Below are 18,537 nucleotides of genomic sequence, written 5' to 3' on the forward strand. Positions count from 1 at the left end.
CCCAGTCTTTTATTATATTGTGTGGGCGGCTGTTTCAGATGACTCTGATGGTTGTGATTCATGCTTCATTCAGAGGCCACAAAGGAACTTGGAATAGCTCTGAAAGCCCTTGTGTTGTCTGCATGTTTTCTAAATAATTTGGGTGACATTTTAGTGTTCCCGTAGCATGAAAGAAACACTGAATAATACCAGCTGGAATAAAGGCTGAACACCCAACACATGCAGATGGTCATTGGTACAAACTGCAACCATCTCCAGGTAGAGTTAAGGGGTGAAGATGGCACCAGGGCAGGCAGCTAGCTCTGAAGCTCTGTAGAAACACAAATTTAATTGAGTTTTCATGGGTTCTAATTTCTTGTAAAACAATTATTTTATCAACAATTTATGTTTCGGTGCTGGAAAATAGAGCTATGTGGATCTGTAATGCCAATGGCAATTAAGTTTTAATGAACTCTGCAGTGCTATCGGGTGATACAATGTTTTCGGAGTGATGGGAAGCCAGTGGACGGATAAATCTCAAAGGCAGAGTTAGGGGAGGTGGCTTATTTCTGAAACCCTGGAGAGCTGTAGCCAATCAGCTTTGACTCTACAATAGCGAGCCAAATGGGCCAATGATCTGACTCAGTAGGAGGCAGCTTCTTCTGTTCCTAGGTGTCATCTGTATTGTAATTCACATGCTATAGTATACATAGGCATCTTTGTCCTTGTAGCTGAGCAAATGGGAAAAATATGTGCCAAAACTCATGCTGTGTAACCTGAATCAAGCCATTAAATATGGTGTCCTTCCTTCCTTCCTTCCTTCCTTCCTTCCTTCCTTCCTTCCTTCCTTCCTTCCTTCCTTCCTTCCTTCCTTCCTTCCTTCCCAAAATGAGAACCTGAGACACAGAGCTTCCACAGTTCTGCTTGCCCCACAACTTGTCCCCTAGGAAACCTGCTTTTTACCATTGAATCAGAGCAAATGTCAAATGGGTTTTCCATGGATTTACAGGTGCTCCCATTTAGTGCAAAAGAGCGGGTTTTCTCCAGGGAAAGTGGCAGGGCAAATAGAAAACCACGTGTGGACAAGCCTGCACAATAACGTGATGTCCCGAGGGTGAAGTAACTTTGGCTGACTGTCATATCCTGAGGCTTCCATTTCATATGTCCTTGATGGAATTGATTAACAATTGAGGTGCAAAGGCCCAATCTGAGGCACATTGCCAAAATATGTATCTTGCAAGCATTTGATGTGATTAATTTATTTTTTATGTCCCACAGTAGTTGTGGTAGTGTTTTCAGTGCAGTGTAAGCAGCCAGAGTTTCTTGAAACAAATGGATTTGTGCTTTCCGCTTGCTTAGCTAATGCCCAGGCCCATTTAATGTAATTGTTTAGAGCAGCAATAATGGGAAGTGAGACGGCCAGAGATGCTGGTTCTCATGAGGAATTTTCAGAAACACAGGAGGAAGGGGGGGTGCTTTCCTTCTCTTGCCAAATGGCATCCTTTTTTGAGTGTGTGCTGGCTTCACTTGTGATCCTTGAACTAGACATATGAGAGATGCCCTTGCTGATACAAAATGCCACTATTTGTCCTCCTTTGAGAACTAAATGCAAATGATGATGTTGATTCCTATCTGCTGTGTTGCAATTAAGATTCTTCTAAAACTAAATCCCCATTTGTCATTCCAGAAAGGAATCGCCTCCAACTCCACTCTTCAGGATCTCAAGGAAACCACAGAGACTTTCATGGAGAGCCTCGGGAAACTCCTTAGGGAGGTAGGCTGTGCCTTTTGTCTCTTGCCTCAGTTCACTGATACAGCAATGTTCCCAGTTGAGGTATCCAAATTACTCTAATCCTGAGCAGCTCAGTGAGGCCTGTGAGTGCATTCCTGCTGCCTCTGGGCAGAGGTTTCTGCTGTGCTGGACTTCACCAAAGCCATTAACTTGGCTCTTTAACTGAAGATTGCTGCCCATCTCCAATTTGTGCCACACACGCTACGTCTGCCAGAGCCAGGTGCAGGCTGCCCTTCCTTGTGGTGGAGGGAGCCCAGGAGGAGCCATTAGAAGAAGCAGTTCAGCTCCCCCCACCCTGTTGTGGCCACATGGGAGCAGGGGCGAAGGAAGGTGGCGTGACACCTGGGGCGGGCGTTGCTACGTAGGGCGCACATGCGGTGTTGCTACGCATGACGCATGCACCGTACGTAGCGATGCTGCACATGCGCTGTATAGCAATTTGCCGCCAGTGCTGCTCCAGCGCTGTACGGATGGTGCCAGGATCCCTCCGTCGCCACTACAGCCACGGCAAACAGCTAAGTACAGCACATGTGCAGCGTCACACGCATGCGCTGTATGTAGCGATGTTGCACATGTGCTGTATAGCAGTTTGTTGCTGCCGGCGCTGCTCCAGCGCTGTACAGATGGTGCCAGGATCCTCTGCTTACGGCTGCAGCAGTTTAAAGTGCTTTTGACGCATCCTAGATATGCATGTTTGCCACCTTGTCCTCATGGCATTGCCCTCAGCTAAATGGCATGCCACATGCAAGTGGCCCTGTGGTATAAACCACTGACCCTCTCGGGCTTGCCGATCAGAAGGTTGGCAGTTCAAATCCTCGCGATGGAGTGTGCTCCTGTTGCTCTGTCCCAGCTCCTGCCAACCTAGCAGTTTGAAAGCACGCCAGTGCAAATAGATAAATAGGTACCATTGCGACAGGAAGGTAAACAGCATTTCCGTGCGCTCTGGTTTCCATCACAGTGTTCCGTTGCGCCAAAAGCAGTTTAGTCCTGCTGGCCACATGACCCGGAAAGCTGTCTGCAGACAAACACCGGCTCCCTCGGCCTGAAAGCAAGATGAGCGCCGCAACCCCATAGTCTCCTTGGACTGGACTTAACTGTCCAGGAGTCCTTTACCCTTTACCTACCCCCTCCAATTAATTTGGATCTTCCTGATCTGCAGATGATGTTATAAAGGGGGGAAACGAGGTAAAGTGGGCTGATAGTTGGGCTGGTTCTGATACACACACACATGCATGTTGTTGTTTGTAACCAGCTGCTTTGTACAAGCCTGGTATATCATAAAACTTGTAGCTCGAGAATGAAATTAAAAATTGGCTATGGACATAGGTGAACAAGCATCTGCGCGCATGCCCACAATGGGCCTCAAGTTTCCAGAACTCTGGGAGGATGGGAAAATACTAACTGATGGGAGGAGATAACAATACACAATGTGAATTCATCCTATCAAGCCTGTCCACTAGTGTGGGCAGGAAATACTGAGGTCAATTGAATGTGCACATGGAAGTGCACATGGAAGAACCAGATCTGCCCAACCCAGATGCGCATTGGTACTCTGGTGTGTACCCAGCCAAAGAGACAGCGGATTTGAACTTCCTTGTCGGAACTGCTTTTGATAGTGGATGGTTTCTTTGGAAATTCAGGTTCATTGTTTCGGCTTGGGGGCTTGGAGCTCCCTTTCCAAGTCCTTTGAATATATAAAGTTATGCTGTGTGTTCTTTCCTGAGCAAACGAGCTGCCTCTTTTCTTCTGCCTAACCTTTTCTGCAAAGTGCTTTTTGTTGTTGTTGTTGCTTTTTGCCATTCTCGAAACGTTTTCTCCTCCAGTTTGAAAGTTGCCATTTTAAACAAGTAACGAGGGGCGGAGATTCAGCTACACCTATTGTTCTTTCTCTCTTACTGTTCGCTGGTGAAGCTTTTCCTCCCTGAACTATAATAACCTCTCTGCGGAGCTGCGGTGAGGTCACTCGAGGTTGTTAAGAACTGTACTCCTGTGGAGGAGCGGGAGCAATATCCCACCCCCTTTTCCCTGTTGCTCCAGCCACTTTGTTTCCTAGGAGTAGATTGCCCTCTGTTGAGTTATAGAACCTGCTGTGTTCTTTTTGGCTGGCTAATGGAAATTAGCAGAAAAATCTGGTTGGAATCAAGATAAAACTGCAGTCAGTTTTAACTATCCTAAAAGTTTGCCTATGAGTTTCTGGTTACAGCTGTTTCCTGTTACATCATTTGAGCATTGGTGATGTTTCATTCTTTCTCCTTTTCTCTTTTGGTATGGAGTTTAAAAAAAAATCAGAAATCAAAACCATGTGACATTCTCTTTGCTGATGTGGCTGGATTGCTGAGGAATGTGACTTTTCTTTGGCAGTCTTCCCAAACAGCAGTCAGTACCTTTTCTTGCTGTCCTATTCAACTTCAAAACAAAGACAGCTTGGAGGCTTTGCATGAAAACCACTCTGAACTGCATGACCAAAATTTGCTTTTTAATGTCATGGCTCGCTAAATCCTCTCTGACAAATATGTATAGGAATAGAGACATTAAGCCCGGCATTTTTTCTCTCCCTAGGTTAGTGTTGTGTTAGTACGGCTGCCATCTGTCTGGGGAGGGGGAGGGGCAGGGGCAGGGCAACCAAGTTTCCAGACGCCACTGATATGCATTTACTAATCTATTTAAATGTATGCAAATTTTAACCACTGTACTTTGAATGGTTGCAGCTTAGCTATATTAAAAACAAAAAACAAAAACATGGACAGGTGGCAGCCATAACCAGACAAGTCCATATGAAATTGAACTAGATGTAAAACTGGGCAGCTGGGAACAGGCGGCTTGTTCCGAACGTATCTCGTGAGGCTTTTATTGCAGTAAAAGATGTTCTGAAATTCCTTCTTCAGGAAACGCTGATGTTTAGAAACTGTTGAGTTTTGTGCCATTGGTGCAGCTCTTAAATCTGGCTTGCACAGCAGCCTGTGAACTGGACTTCCTGTGCTCAGAAGTCTCTGGGTGACTGTAGCAGTCAGAATGGATAGCTGCAAACAGTCATGGGGAACTCCCTTTCAGCTTCCTAATACTGTATGCTACTGCACACTGTTGTTCAAATTCTCTCTCTTTCTCTCGCTCCCTCTCCCCGCACCCCAGTAAAGTGCCTAGATACCGTATTTTTCGCTCTATAAGACGCACCAGACCATAAGACGCACCTAGTTTTTGGAGGAGGAAAACAAGAAAAAAATTCTGAATCCCAGAAGCCAGAACAGCAAGAGGGATCGCTGTGCAGCGAAAGCAGCGATCCCTCTTGCTGTTCCGGCTCCTGGGATAGTTGCGCAGCCTGCATTCGCTCCATAAGATGCACACACATTTCCCCTTACTTTTTAGGAGGGAAAAAGTGAGTCTTATAGAGCAAAAAATACGGTAAAAAAGGACAGGGCATCTTCGCCTTTAGTAGTTGTGCAAAAATGGGAATTTCAGCATGTGTGACTTATTGTCATAAGAAAGTTATACCTAAGAACTAGTGTGTGAGTTTATTTCCCCCTCCTTTCTCCCTTCTCCTGTTTTTGAACTATATCTTTATAAACCCACTGCCTTGAGTGTTGTCAAGCAAAGCAAGAACTTCGCACACTTTTCTCTAGAATGTTCCTGTCACGTCTTGCACAATCACTCTTATGTCAGTTCTCTGGAAGGACCTTGGCTATTTCTCTTCCTTTTAAATTTAGGTGGCAGATCACGACAATTGGGATGTCAGAATTATCAGAACGCCTGAATGTTCTTCGACTTCATGTCATGCCCATGTGATTTTTGAGCAGTGGTGTATAAGCCTTAAAGGAAGGAGGGACAAAGCACAGTTTAGGACACGGAAAGCCTAACTATGGTGTCATATAACCAGTGCTATTTTTCCTGGAAAAAGAGGTGCCGGAACTCGCCGTGAACACCTCCCTCTTAGAATGGCAGGGGCACCTTAGAGGTGCTGGAATTGAGTTCCAGCAATTTCAGCAATAGGAGCCTTCTTCCTCATCCTGCGCCATCTCATAGGAAGGTCCTGAGGATAAAATGCCAAGATTAGCCAAGAGTTTCCTGGAGGAAGAGAGTAGGATACAAATAAAACAAAGGGAGTTGTGGGTTACATTTGGCTACTGCAATACTTAAAGATCCAATTTCATAGCATTTATTTCCCTGCCAATGGGTCAGAGTAGACCCATTAAAATTAATGGGCCTAACTTAGACAATGGGACTACAATGATTAAAAATTAGTTGAATACTGCCCAGTGGCTCCAATGATTCTTTCCCCCCTGGACGTGTGACTTCATCATTGTACTCATGAAATGCTCTCCTAACATCACATGAGTTGCAAATTCCTTTCCAGATTTTTGGACATGCACCGTACAATGTAGAAGCACCTTTTATTAATTGTTCAGTAGAAGTTAAACCACAGAGGTTAAACCACAGAGCCTAGGACTTGCCAACCAGAAGGTCGACAGTTCGAATCCCCGCGACGGGGTGAGCTCCCATTGCTCGGTCCCAGCTCCTGCCAACTTAGCAGTTCAAAAGCACATCAAAAGTGCAAGTAGATAAATAGGTACCGCTCTGGCAGGAAGATAAACGGCGTTTTCGTGTGCTGCTCTGGTTCGCCAGAAGCGGCTTTGTCATGCTGGCCTCGTGACCCGGAAGCTGTCTGCGGACAAACGCCAGCTCCCTCGGCCTATAGAGTGAGATGAGCGCACAACCCCAGAGTCGGTCATGACTGGACCTTATGGTCAGGGGTACCTTTACCTTTACCTAGAAGTTCATCTTCTGTATTGACTGTGATTCAAAAAATATCATTGCTTGCGATTAAAAAAAAATGGAGCTAGTTCAGGCTCACACATTCTGTTTGCTGGCGAAATCAAACTGGGATATCTCCAATGGCATTTAACTAAAGTTGGGTCCAAATTATAGACAGGCATAACCCCAAGAAAATTAGTCCTTAGGAATTGGAGAGAAGGGCTTTCTCATTAGTTTGGCCTGTTGATATCCTGTCTTCATACACTCCACCTTAAAGGAAGGTGACTCTTCTGGGGTGAGAGAATGAATGGATTTTGCTCCCTAAGAAGAATACATTCCACGCCTTCCATGGAATGGCAGGGAATGCAATGAAATGCAAGCAGTTTGCACAAATATAAACTGGTAGGCAAGCAGTTTCTGTTCCTTGGACACAATAGGAAATCTAAGGTTTGTTCGGGATGCTTTTGAACCAATTGATCTTTGGTGTAATATTTGTTACCAGTTTTACAGCAAAATGGATCAAGCTTTGATCTGTAGGTGAACCCCTATTTTTTTCCCTCCCCTTTTGAACTAAAGCTTGGGAGCATGAAAAGCTGGAGCGACATGAGGCAGGAGGTGGTGTTCCTAACCAATGTGAACAGCACAAGTTCTTCTACCGAAATTTACCAGGCGGTATCCCGAATAGTTTGTGGACATCCTGAGGGAGGGGGATTGCAGATCAAGTCTCTCAACTGGTATGAAGACAGCAACTACAAAGCTTTGTTTGGAGGCAACAGCACTGACGAAGATGCTGCCGATTTCTATGACAACTACACAAGTAAGTGGAACTCCGTGCATGCTTATTAATTTTGGGCAGATCATTTGGATTACAGTCCTTTTTTATTTTCAAAGATGCAGGAAGCTACTGTATGATGATGGGTGGATAGCACTTGTCTATACCGGGTGTGCTGTCTAGGACTGAGGTGAGAAAGATACTGTGCACCTAGCTCATCTCCCATAGGAGCCAGTGTGGTATAGTGGTTAAGAGCGGTAGTCTCGTAATCTGGGGAACCGGGTTCGCTTCCCCGCTCCTCCACATGCAGCTGCTGGGTGTCCTTGGGCTAGTCACACTTCTCTGAAGTCTCTCAGCCCCACTCACCTCACAGAGTGTTTGTTGTGGGGGAGGAAGGGAAAGGAGAACGTTAGCCTCTTTGAGACTCCTTTGGGTAGTGATAAAGTGGGATATCAAATCCAAACTCTTCTTCTCTTCTTCTTCTTTTAAACTCTTTTAAAGCACCCTACTGCAATGACCTCATGAAGAAACTGGAGTCCAGCCCACTTTCCAGAATCATATGGAGAGCTCTGAAACCTTTGCTTATGGGGAAGGTCTTGTACACCCCTGACACGCCAGCAACAAGGGCAGTCATGTCTGAGGTAAGATCCCAATTCCACATCGTTCAAAGGAAAGGGGGGGCTTGCTTTGTACTGCTGCTGTCGGGGCTCCTGCAGCAAATGCACAAGAGGGAACTGAAAGTATTGAGTAGGGCAGCCTTTCTCAACCTGTGGGTCCCCAGATGTTGTTGAACTACAACTCCCATCACCCCTAGCTAGCAAAGCCAGAGCTCAGGGATGATGGGAGTTGTAGTCCAACAACATCTGGGGACCCACAGGTTGAGAACCGCTGGAGTAGGGGGTCAAAGCGGACTTGCCACTTGCCGCATAGTTTGCACTTGGTCGTATTTTCCCAGTCTGCAGGAGGCTGTGTTCTGGAGCTTGGAGCACCAATGAGGTTTTCCTTCCAACAATGATTCAACTCTTACTGGCAGCTTATATAGGAACTAGAGGCTCTGTCCGCTTCCTGGTTCTTCTGAATGGACTCATGTCTGGTTCACCAGTTTGCTGATGTCCCTGAAGCTCCTGCCTTGCTCTCTGTCCTTGTGACTGTTGGAGTGGGTGGATCTGTGAGCTGGCCAGGAAGCCAAACAACCATTGCAGAGACTCCTGCAACTGGACTGCAAAGAGACACACACACACACACACACAGAGAGAGAGAGAGAGAGAGAGAGAGAGAGAGAGAGAGAGAGAGAGACAGATAGAAAAGAAACCTCTGCCATTGTATTTGCTAACATTTTGAAGACTTTAAATCCTTTCCCCAAAACACTCAAATACCCCTTCAATTTGACTGCAAGTGGAATGGCAGATTTAGAAGATGGCATTTTTGCTTAGCCTTAAAGAACTTCCAGTGACAATACTGGGTTAAATGAAGCAATAACTTGGCTCAGTATAAGGTAGGGTCACGTGTGCAGCCATACTTTTTTAAGTGTATACATTATATTCTTGGGCATTTTTTCTGCCTTTCGGGAAACGTGGTTTGCACAGCACTTCTTGTCCATAAGAAGACATTGCCGAAGGCCTTGCTGAATCCTGTGCCATTGTAACTCTGGCAGATTCTGTGCTGATATGCTGTACTGGAACGTTCTGCTCATTTATGCAATTCTGCTTTAACATTCGTAAGGTCCTCGCTCACATGCTACATTTGCTGACCCAGGCAGATGCTCAAGAACAGCTAGGTTTTATGTTCAAGCACTGCAGTGCTTGATGTTTTGATGTTGCTTGACTGATGGGGTGGGGTGGGGGAGATGTTGCAACTGGGTTCTAATGTCCAGACCAGAATTTAATCAAAGGCTATTGATATTGAAAGATAAAGCCAACACTGCTTCTTCTTAGGGCAGAAGCCAGAGAGAGCCACTCTTTTTAGCCTGTCCTGCAGGTTGTCACCTTTTTGTTTTATAAAAGAAATTTTCAAAAATTTAACATAAATAATAAATTTATATTTTCCCCGACTTTCCACCCCATTTTCCATGGTGTTTTTATTTCTCCCCCTCTGCTACATGCTGCCTTCAAACTCTTATACCATAACATCAATATTATTCTTCCACAAAGCAAACATCGTTAGGTTCTCTTATTTTGGCTGTTAACTTTGCCAGTTTAGCATAGTCCCTCACCTTACGTATCCATTCTTCTTTGGTGGGAACTAATTTTTCCATTTTTGTGCATAGAGAACCCTAGCCACTGTTGTTGCATACATAAACAACTTAATCATCTGGGGGTGGCCCCACAAATTTCTGTCCCTGGTTGTTACCTTTTCGATGTCACCTTTGACCCTTTCACTATCCTGGCAGGTAAACAAGACGTTCCAGGAGCTGAGTGTCTTCCGTGATCTCGGAGGGATGTGGGAGGAGATAAAACCAAAGATAAAAGTGTTCATGGAGGAAAGCCAGGAAATGGATCTAGTTCGGGTCAGTATGCCATAACTTCTCGCTCCTCAGATAAGATTGGATATTTCTTAGGAGACCAGTTTACAAGAAGTGATTTTAATCTGTTTACTTTGGTATCGTGATTGGCGTTTGGCCTCGAGCAAGTGCGTGCATGTCTATGTAGTACCTCATTTCTTCTGACAAGCTTGCTTGGGCAGGGCCTCCTTGTCTGTGCAATGTGACTCTAACCTGAGATTCGGCAGGAAGGTGATTCCTTCTAGACAATAGCTCTCCCCTCTGTGATTTCCCCAAGTGCCAAGTTGGCTGATTTGTTGTGCACAACTCAGGCAGATTCTGGCCAGCATATAAATCAGGCCTGCATCCTCCCTTCCACAGGCTGCTGTGTGTGTTCACCTGCCAAGGACATGGCCCATAATGAATGTGAAACGAGGGGCTATTCAAGTACAGGCAGGCTTCACATTCTGTTATGTTGAGTTCTGCCATAATCACATAACATGGGGCTCTGAACTAGAGACGAATGTGATTAAATATTACCTCACCCGTTTTAACAGAGGAAACAGACGCAGGTCATACTGGCGCTATCCAGATGTGTGAAAAAACAAGCATTGTATTTAAATAACTATTTGGAATGACAACAATAATTCATTCCAACCTTTATTGTATTGTAATATTGCCTTTTAAAAAATTCCAATACAAGGTCAGTGTGCTATTTGCTATTGGAGAGCCAGTGTGATGTAGTTTGCATTGCTGGGGGGTTGAAATTCCTTCTCAAGCCATGAAGCTTACTAGGAAGAGAGAGAAGAAAACTGTCCTGCCAGTGACCTAAAGCTCAGGATGTCCCATTAATCAAAGATACTCACTCTGGAAGCCTAATAACCTGTTCAGATCCAGATCGACCACATAACTCTTTTGTTAAATCCACTGCTTTCTTATGGAGCCTGACTCACCCACAACTTCTATGAGAAAACAGAGAAACTGTAGGGACCGTCACGTGTGAGGAGAACACCTCATTTCTGCCTGTGTACCTGCTGCCAGAAAACAAGAAGTGTCTGGCCAGCTGCCTCAGCAGATACATTTTGCAGCAGCACATATGGTCAGTTGTGACAGTGGGAGAGATGTCCAGGTGGTAGCATTCTCTAAAGACAGACTTTTTGTTTAGAGTTCACAAGAACACAAAGTGTGCTCTGTGATGTCCCAGAGAGGATGCAAGCCAGGTTCTCTGGTGAATGACCTTTCCACCCAGCCGGATGGTGGTCTTTTTTTTTTATGGCTCCCTCCGTTTCCCATTTCTGCACATATTAATCAGAAGGAAAACAAGTGGGTGTTGCAACATGATGTTGTGACTTGTTTCGATGTTTTAACAGGGCGTGTGCCTGTGGACTGTTAGGGACCAAAATCCTCAGTGCTGTACAGCAGGGGAGGGCTCAAAACAACTTTTCTGTCTGGATTTTCGCTTTCTGAAATATGGCAACCCTAATAATCCTGGCAACCCTAATCCTGCCAGAGTTCTATGGAAGCATTAGGACAGTGTCCATGTGCAGTTGTTGATTTTGCTATGTTTTACTCACGTTCCATTTGCAAATTTCAAATATTTTTCTGCATACCTTCCGTTGTGTGCGTCCCGTTGTCCTGGCCTGCTGTTTGGAACGGGTCTTCCCCTTTGGCTGATAAGAGGGAAGCATAATGGGCAACACAGAGCCAAAACCATCCTCATTAAGTTCTTCTCTGTGGTCAAACTATAAACATACCAATATGACATATACAACCCCAAATTTTGGTGCCACTCCCATGGCTGTCCTTCACGGAGCTAAGCATAAGCTGGGAAATAGACATGTTGCTGATTTATGATGATACCTTCCCAAATTGGCCAACGGCGGCACCTCCCACTGCATAATGGCTGGCCCTGCAAACGTGGCCAGAGTTTGGTTACCATGGCACCTCAACTTGTTAACTGAACTCTTTGACACAGTATAAATACGGAACATGCATTTAAAAAGGGGAGGGGGGAAAATCTGATATGCCCAGTTTCTGATTTGTTCCTAACTCGTTTGAAGAGCCCTGTAGATCGCTGTGCGAGAGAGGCTCCCTCTGGCTTCATGGCATCGGAGGAACCCTGTGTTATGACGTTAATATTCCATTTATGTTTCGTTGCCTCTTTGCCTGTGCTCTCTAGACAGTGCTGGCAGTGCTTTTAACAATCGCCAAGCAGCTGAAACAAATTTCTTCCCTTGCCCCTCTCCAGTTTTCAACAGGGCCTTGTTTGTTTGCTTTCAGCAACGGCTGTTGCTTCCCTGCTGAGATATTGTACAAGGCTGCCGCCTAGTGAGCCAAAAATAGAAATTGTGGAAAGGGAAGGCTCAGATCTGACAATGAGCAGAACGAGACCATCATAGAATCTTAGAATTGTAGAGTAGGAAGGGACCCTAAGAATCATCTAGCTCAACCCCTTGCAATACAGGAATATGCAGCTGTCCCATATGATAGCTAACTGAGCTATCATGTGAATGTTCAGCTTACCCAGTTCAGTTTATGCCCTGTGTAGCAGTAGTGTCACTAGAGTCCTACTCAGGACCACTGTCACAAGGAAGCCTGAGGGGGCCTGGCCTCTCAGGGGTCTTCCAGGCCCCTCCTTCAGTGATCATAGTGAGCAACTGGACAGAAATACTGCCTGCAAATTTACGCAGGCAATATTCCACCCAATTGCTCATAACCAGGCAACTGAGAGTTAGGCAACAAGCAGTCTGGGCATGTCCAAAATAGTGGAATACACCATTAAATAATGAGCAGCCTTTCCCACCTAATCTGAATTCCAGTGTAGGAAAGAGGTTTTGTCCAGTAGCAGTAAGCCTGAGATTGAGCTGCAAGAGGGAAGACTGACAGTGACTGTGTTCTCTCGCAATGACAATCCAGACATCTTGGCTTGTCATGGTTTACTTTGGATGAGCAGCACGCTTTAGTCGGTTGCCTGATCACTTACTTCTCCCCTGGTACAAGTGTGACAAACAAATCAAGTAGTTTAGGCTTCCCATTCCATCTAAACCCAGGACTATGGTGTGTGGCTTCCTTAGTAAGTTAGCCCCAAACTAATGGCTTCAGGCTGGCCATTGATCACGGTTTGTTAGGGAACAAGAGGCCACCATCCATGGGTTGGGTGTAATGGGAAGCCAAAGCTTCTTGGTTTGTTCATCCTGCTGTTCTGTGCAAACACAGGCAATAGATCTGTGAAATGCTATTTATGCTCTTTGCTCTTACTTCATGGTGAATTTCACTAAGTTTCTTCGCTATGTTGCTAACACCAGACGTTACTGAAGAACAAGTTCCTTTGGAAACACCACTTAATGGGTTCAAGCTGGACCGTAGAAGATCTATCCCTGTTCTTGGCAAAGAACCCAGAGGATGTCCATCCGGTGAATGGCTCAACCCGCACCTGGAGGGAAGCTTTCAATGAAACTGACCATGCTGTTCTGACTATATCCCGCTTCATGGAAGTGAGTCTCATATTTACTAGTGTTTTGATCTTGTTCATTATTATTGGGGCTATTCCTTTTCTCTCTCCAAGTCGATTCAGAAAGAATAATTTCTGCAATAGACTGCAGAACAGAAACTGGTCCTAAGAGATACACAAGGCCATTTTTCAGGATTTGGGCGGTGGGGGAAGAGCACTCTCAGAAAAGATGTCATCAGTGGGCCTCCTTAGCTGGCCAAATGGACTAGAGCTTAGGTGTCCCTAAGAATACCAAGTCTGTTGAGCCCACATCTTTCGGGGGGAAAGCTACATTTCGACTTGATGATGTAAGTCAAAGTCCACCATTCTTGATCTTAGTCTTGACACTATGACCGCTACACCACACTGGCACTGTAGCATTTAATCGGACAGAAATGGTGCATGCTTCTTATTTCAGTGTTTGCGCAAATATTTGCTTCTCAAAGAAACTTCAGCCCAGGTTCTGATTCATTTTGTCCGTCATGGTTGCAGTGTGTCAATCTGGACAAACTGGAAGCCATGCCTAGTGAAGTGCGACTTATCGACAAGTCCCTGGAGCTGCTGGATCAGAGGAGGTTTTGGGCAGGCATCGTTTTCCCCGAAATCACTCCTAGCAGCGTGAAGTTGCCGCAACATGTCAAGTACAAGATTAGGATGGACATCGATAGCGTGGAGAGAACAAACAAAATTAAGGACGGGTGAGCAGTCCTCAAAGAGGCCTTGGTAGGTTCGCGATTAACAGGAATGGGCGTGAGAATTCTGACCCAACTATTGTTTTGCTTTGGTGCTATAGGTACTGGGATCCAGGTCCTCGAGCTGATCCTTTTGAGGACATGCGCTACGTCTGGGGAGGCTTTGCTTACTTGCAGGATGTGATAGAGCAGGCGATCATCCGTACTGTGACCGGCTCCGAGAAGAAAACGGGAGTCTACGTTCAGCAGATGCCCTACCCCTGTTATGTGGATGATGTGTAAGTGACAGTCTCTGAGTGAGTGGTCCCCTGGCGTGGCTGACTCTGCTTAAGTCAGAGTGGACCTGAGTTTTAGGGTGGCAGATTTTGGAGAAACGTGAGCTGGTTCGACTGCAGAGGCAGTGACAGTAAAGAACCTCCATGATGGGGTTTGGGAGTCTTCTTCAAGTGGTGACATTTTCTCAAAGATGCCACTTCCTGGGGGAAGGCAAGCTTCTCTATAAAGCCTCCATGGGTCATCTTTGAGGAAGCTTTCAAGATGGTGGCAGGTTAGCCTCCTAGAGCAGCTCATACTTCTTGGGTCCAAGATAGCGCTGGAGGGGGAGGAGAGGGCAATCTAGATTCTGTTTCCAGCAGTGGCTGAACAGATGGCTCTGAAACCAAGCAGAAATGGTCTCCCCCTTGTTTCCCCCAGCATTCAGAACATCGACTTTCTGTTTAGCTATTATGGTAGCCACTCATAGACAAATTCTCATTCTTTAGAAAAGCTTTGTAAGCAGGCAGCCGCCATCGAATCTTGAAAGGTGAATTACACACTGCATGACGAAGTATTTCTTTTGGTCTGCCTTCAACTTGTTACCAATAAACGATAACCCCAAGTCTTGGCCTTCCTCTGGTTTCTCCTCTGCAGATTCTTGCGTGTCATGAGTGGCTCCATGCCCCTCTTCATGACTCTGGCTTGGATCTACTCTGTGGCCGTGATCGTCAAGGGCATTGTGTACGAAAAGGAGGCCCGCCTGAAAGAGACCATGAGGATTATGGGCCTAAACAACGGCACCCTCTGGCTCAGCTGGTTCATTAGCAGCCTCATCCCCCTTCTCATGAGCGCTGGGCTCCTGACGCTCATCCTCAAGGTTAGCCTGGCTCCATGTTCTCACTCCTTTGGTTAATAGGATGTTTAATCCACAACTGTTGATCTACTATAGTGGCTTACCATGCAATATTAGGATCCCCCACTGTTCAATTCTCACCTTAGCTACGGATCTCTTCTTATGTTCTTGAGTAAGTCCCACTGGGTTCCATGGGACTTACTCCCAGGTAAGGGGATAGAAGAATGCATCCTGTGGTATAAATTGCTTGCCTGTGCTCCCTTAAGGATGAACAAGAACGTAAAAATAATAGCAGAGCATAGTAGTCAATGAATACTAGTTCTGAAACATTGGCTTCCAGTACATTTCCAAGCACAATGTTGGTGCTGATCTTTAAAGCCCTAAACGGCCTCGGCCTTGTATACCTGAAAGAGCATCTCCACACACAAACACACACACCCATCGTTCAGCCAGACACTGAGGTCCAGCTCCGAGGGCCTTCTGGTGATTCCCTCATTGAGAGAAGTGAGGTGACGGGGGCCTTCTCAGCAGTGGAGCCCACCCTGTGGAATGCCCTCCCATCAAATGTCAAGGAGATAAGTAACTATACAACACATCTGTCTTTAGAAGACATCTGAAGGCAGCCCTGTATCAGGAAGTTTTTGTATATGTTGGAAGCTGCCCAGAGCGGCTAATAATAATAATAATAATAATAATAATAATAATAATAATATTGTCTTCAGAAAGAACACCTGAGCTCAGAGGTGACCATTCTTTTTTTGGAAGATGGGATGGCTAAGCTCCTTTTCACATATTCCACAGTAGCAAATGTGGGTTTGATAGCTAAACACATTGGCCAAGGATCTATATCCTACCCTGCCAGGCCCCATAGGACTGTCTCTGTATGTCTGACACATCAACTTGCTTACTGCAAACACATGTTTGCCCCCACATGTTAATGTAAACCACCGCAGGTGTGTACAAATAATAACAGTAATACTAGTAATTGTAATAAGTTGTGATAATAATAAAGCAATGATGAAATGTGAATTGTCAAATGTTTCATGGCTGTACATCTGGTCCCTCTCTTTCTCCAGAAAGGAAACCTGCTCCCCTACAGTGACCCCAGCGTGGTGTTTGTCTTCCTGTCTATCTTTGGCATAGTGACCATAACACAGTGCTTCCTCATCAGCACCTTTTTCTCAAGGGCCAACTTGGCGGCAGCTTGTGCGGGGATCATCTACTTTACTCTCTACTTGCCTTGCACGTTGAATTTTGCCTGGCATGATTACATGACCTTCTCTCTCAAAACGTTTGCGGTGAGTCAGTGCAAGAGGGACGGGGTGGCGAGGGGAGGGTAGCACCGCCAGCAAGGAGAGATCTTTTTTTAATCTGGTCTGGGCAGACCTTCTTGGACTAATTTTTTTTTGGGGGGGGGGGGAGTTGGTCCTGCACATCCCCTTCCCCCATTCCCTAATTCTTTCAACTTTTAATCAAACTTTAATTGGTTTCACTACACCAGTGTAGTTGTTAGAGTATTGAATTGGGACCTGGGAGATCAGAGTTCAAATGACCACGTGGCCATGAAACTCACTGGGCACTGTTAAGCCAGTTACCAACTCTCAGCCTAATCTACCTCCCAGGGTTATTATGAAAATAATATGTATACCACCTACACCCTTTAGCACTTTGGGGGAAAGTTGGGATCAAGTCAGTTCATTGTGTTTTAGCAGGCAGCCATTATACAAATGATAACTATAATAATAATAGTAGTAGTAGTAGTAGTAGTAATAATAATAATAGAGATTTATATTTCTGCTCCTTAACCATTAAAGGATAATTCATTTCACATACTCCCTTTAAGTTTAATAGCACAGATTTGTAGAGCCTTAGCAAGAAATTTAGATATTCTGAAGTATATACAGTGGTACCTCTGGTTGCAAACGGGACCTGTTCCAGAGGCCCATTCACAACCTGGATAGAACGCAACCCACGTCTGTGCGTGCACGGGGTTGCAATTCGCCACGCATGCGCAAGCAGTGAAACCCAGAAGTAACCCGTTCTGTTACTTCCGGGTCGCTGTGGCATGCAACCTGAAAATGTGTAACCTGAAGCAAATGTAACATGAGGTATGACTGTATACGTCTCTACATAGGACAGCAAAAAACAAGTCTTTGCTAGGGGTGAGCTTCCCTTCTGTGATCTTAACAATGGGTAAATGTGGTTGTTTCTAAGATCATTATAAAAAGGGCATTCAAGGAGCACATGAGTTGTATCTTCTGTTGACACAGAGTTGCAACCACAAACACTGTCCTTCTCGGGAATTCCTGGGATGTGTGTGTATGTTTCCCATAGTGGTACTGGAAACTCTTCCCCCCAACTTATTCCAAATCTGCTCCAGGAATATTTGGTTTCGAGATTACATGAGCAGGGCCAATGGTTTAGTTCCTCACCACCTGATTGCCAGCCTCCATACTAAAGAGATGATAACCAGATGGTAAGGAACTGCATCCTTTGTCCCACCCATGTGGAACTAGCTCAGGTACCCATTTGGTCACAGCTGAATCGGCTTTTGCTTTTGTTCCCTGTTGCCATTATGGCAGGGTTAATCTTTCCTTGCACTGAAAACTTGAGTGAGTGAGCGAGTGAGTGAATGCACCCAGGATGTTAACTGGTGTTTTTCCTCTGCAGAGCCTGCTTTCTCCGGTCGCCTTTGGGTTCGGCAGTGAGTACCTTTCCCTGTTTGAAGAGCAGGGTGTTGGATTGCAATGGGACAATGTCTTCATGAGCCCTTTGGAAGGAGACAGCTACAACCTGACAACTTCTGTGTGTATGATGCTGTTTGATAGTCTGCTGTATGGGGTTCTGACTTGGTACATCGAGGCTGTCTTTCCAGGTGAGCAGTAGCACATCAAATCTCTCTCCGTCTTAGCCCATTACTTCCCATTACCCCTCTTCCCTCCCTTTGGAAGTCAGGGATGCTGCTGTTTCCATATTATTATCCAGCCATGGGAGATCCCAGAAACAGCAGTCTCACAGGAGGAGGAGCGGTGACAGATTCTTGCAGATCCACCAGAGATAGCAAGTACAAGAGCCATGACGGGGCTGACTGTGCTCTGAAGGAATTGTTTGATTTGTTTATGCGTGTTACAACGGTGGCAAGAATAATCTTTGTGCAAAAAATTGAAAGAAGAAGTCCCACTGAAAGAAGATTGGCTTATGAAGATGGTGGAATATGCTGAGATGGCTAGACCAACTGTTAGAATTAAAGGAGGGAATGTCTTTTGAAGAATGGAAATAATTTGTGGAATGTTTGGAAGAAAAAATACCATGGTTATGTTAAAACGTATTCAGGATAGCAACAGATGAGAACTGGTAGTTTAACAAGTCAGAATTGATGTACAGTGGTACCTCCGGGTTACATACGCTTCAGGTTACAGACTCCACTAACCCAGAAATAGTACCTCGGGTTAAGAACTTTGCTTCAGGATGAGAACAGA

The 18,537-nt window shown here is 45.4% G+C and overlaps 1 protein-coding gene across 1 annotated transcript in view; it reads left to right on the plus strand.

The window, feature by feature from the left end:
* The window catches only part of ABCA1 (ATP binding cassette subfamily A member 1), a 105,964-nt gene that overhangs the window by 51,892 nt on the left and 35,535 nt on the right, over positions 1 to 18,537 (plus strand). The window contains exons 8-17 of the mRNA XM_081893604.1: positions 1,667 to 1,753; positions 7,094 to 7,334; positions 7,791 to 7,930; positions 9,679 to 9,795; positions 13,074 to 13,262; positions 13,751 to 13,956; positions 14,052 to 14,228; positions 14,860 to 15,082; positions 16,135 to 16,356; positions 17,729 to 17,933. Coding sequence (XP_081749730.1) covers positions 1,667 to 1,753; positions 7,094 to 7,334; positions 7,791 to 7,930; positions 9,679 to 9,795; positions 13,074 to 13,262; positions 13,751 to 13,956; positions 14,052 to 14,228; positions 14,860 to 15,082; positions 16,135 to 16,356; positions 17,729 to 17,933 — 1,807 coding nt within the window. The remainder of the gene's footprint in view (positions 1 to 1,666; positions 1,754 to 7,093; positions 7,335 to 7,790; positions 7,931 to 9,678; positions 9,796 to 13,073; positions 13,263 to 13,750; positions 13,957 to 14,051; positions 14,229 to 14,859; positions 15,083 to 16,134; positions 16,357 to 17,728; positions 17,934 to 18,537) is intronic.

Source organism: Podarcis melisellensis, assembly GCF_964234715.1.
Source record: "Podarcis melisellensis genome assembly, chromosome: 17".
Taxonomy (NCBI): domain Eukaryota; kingdom Metazoa; phylum Chordata; class Lepidosauria; order Squamata; family Lacertidae; genus Podarcis; species Podarcis melisellensis.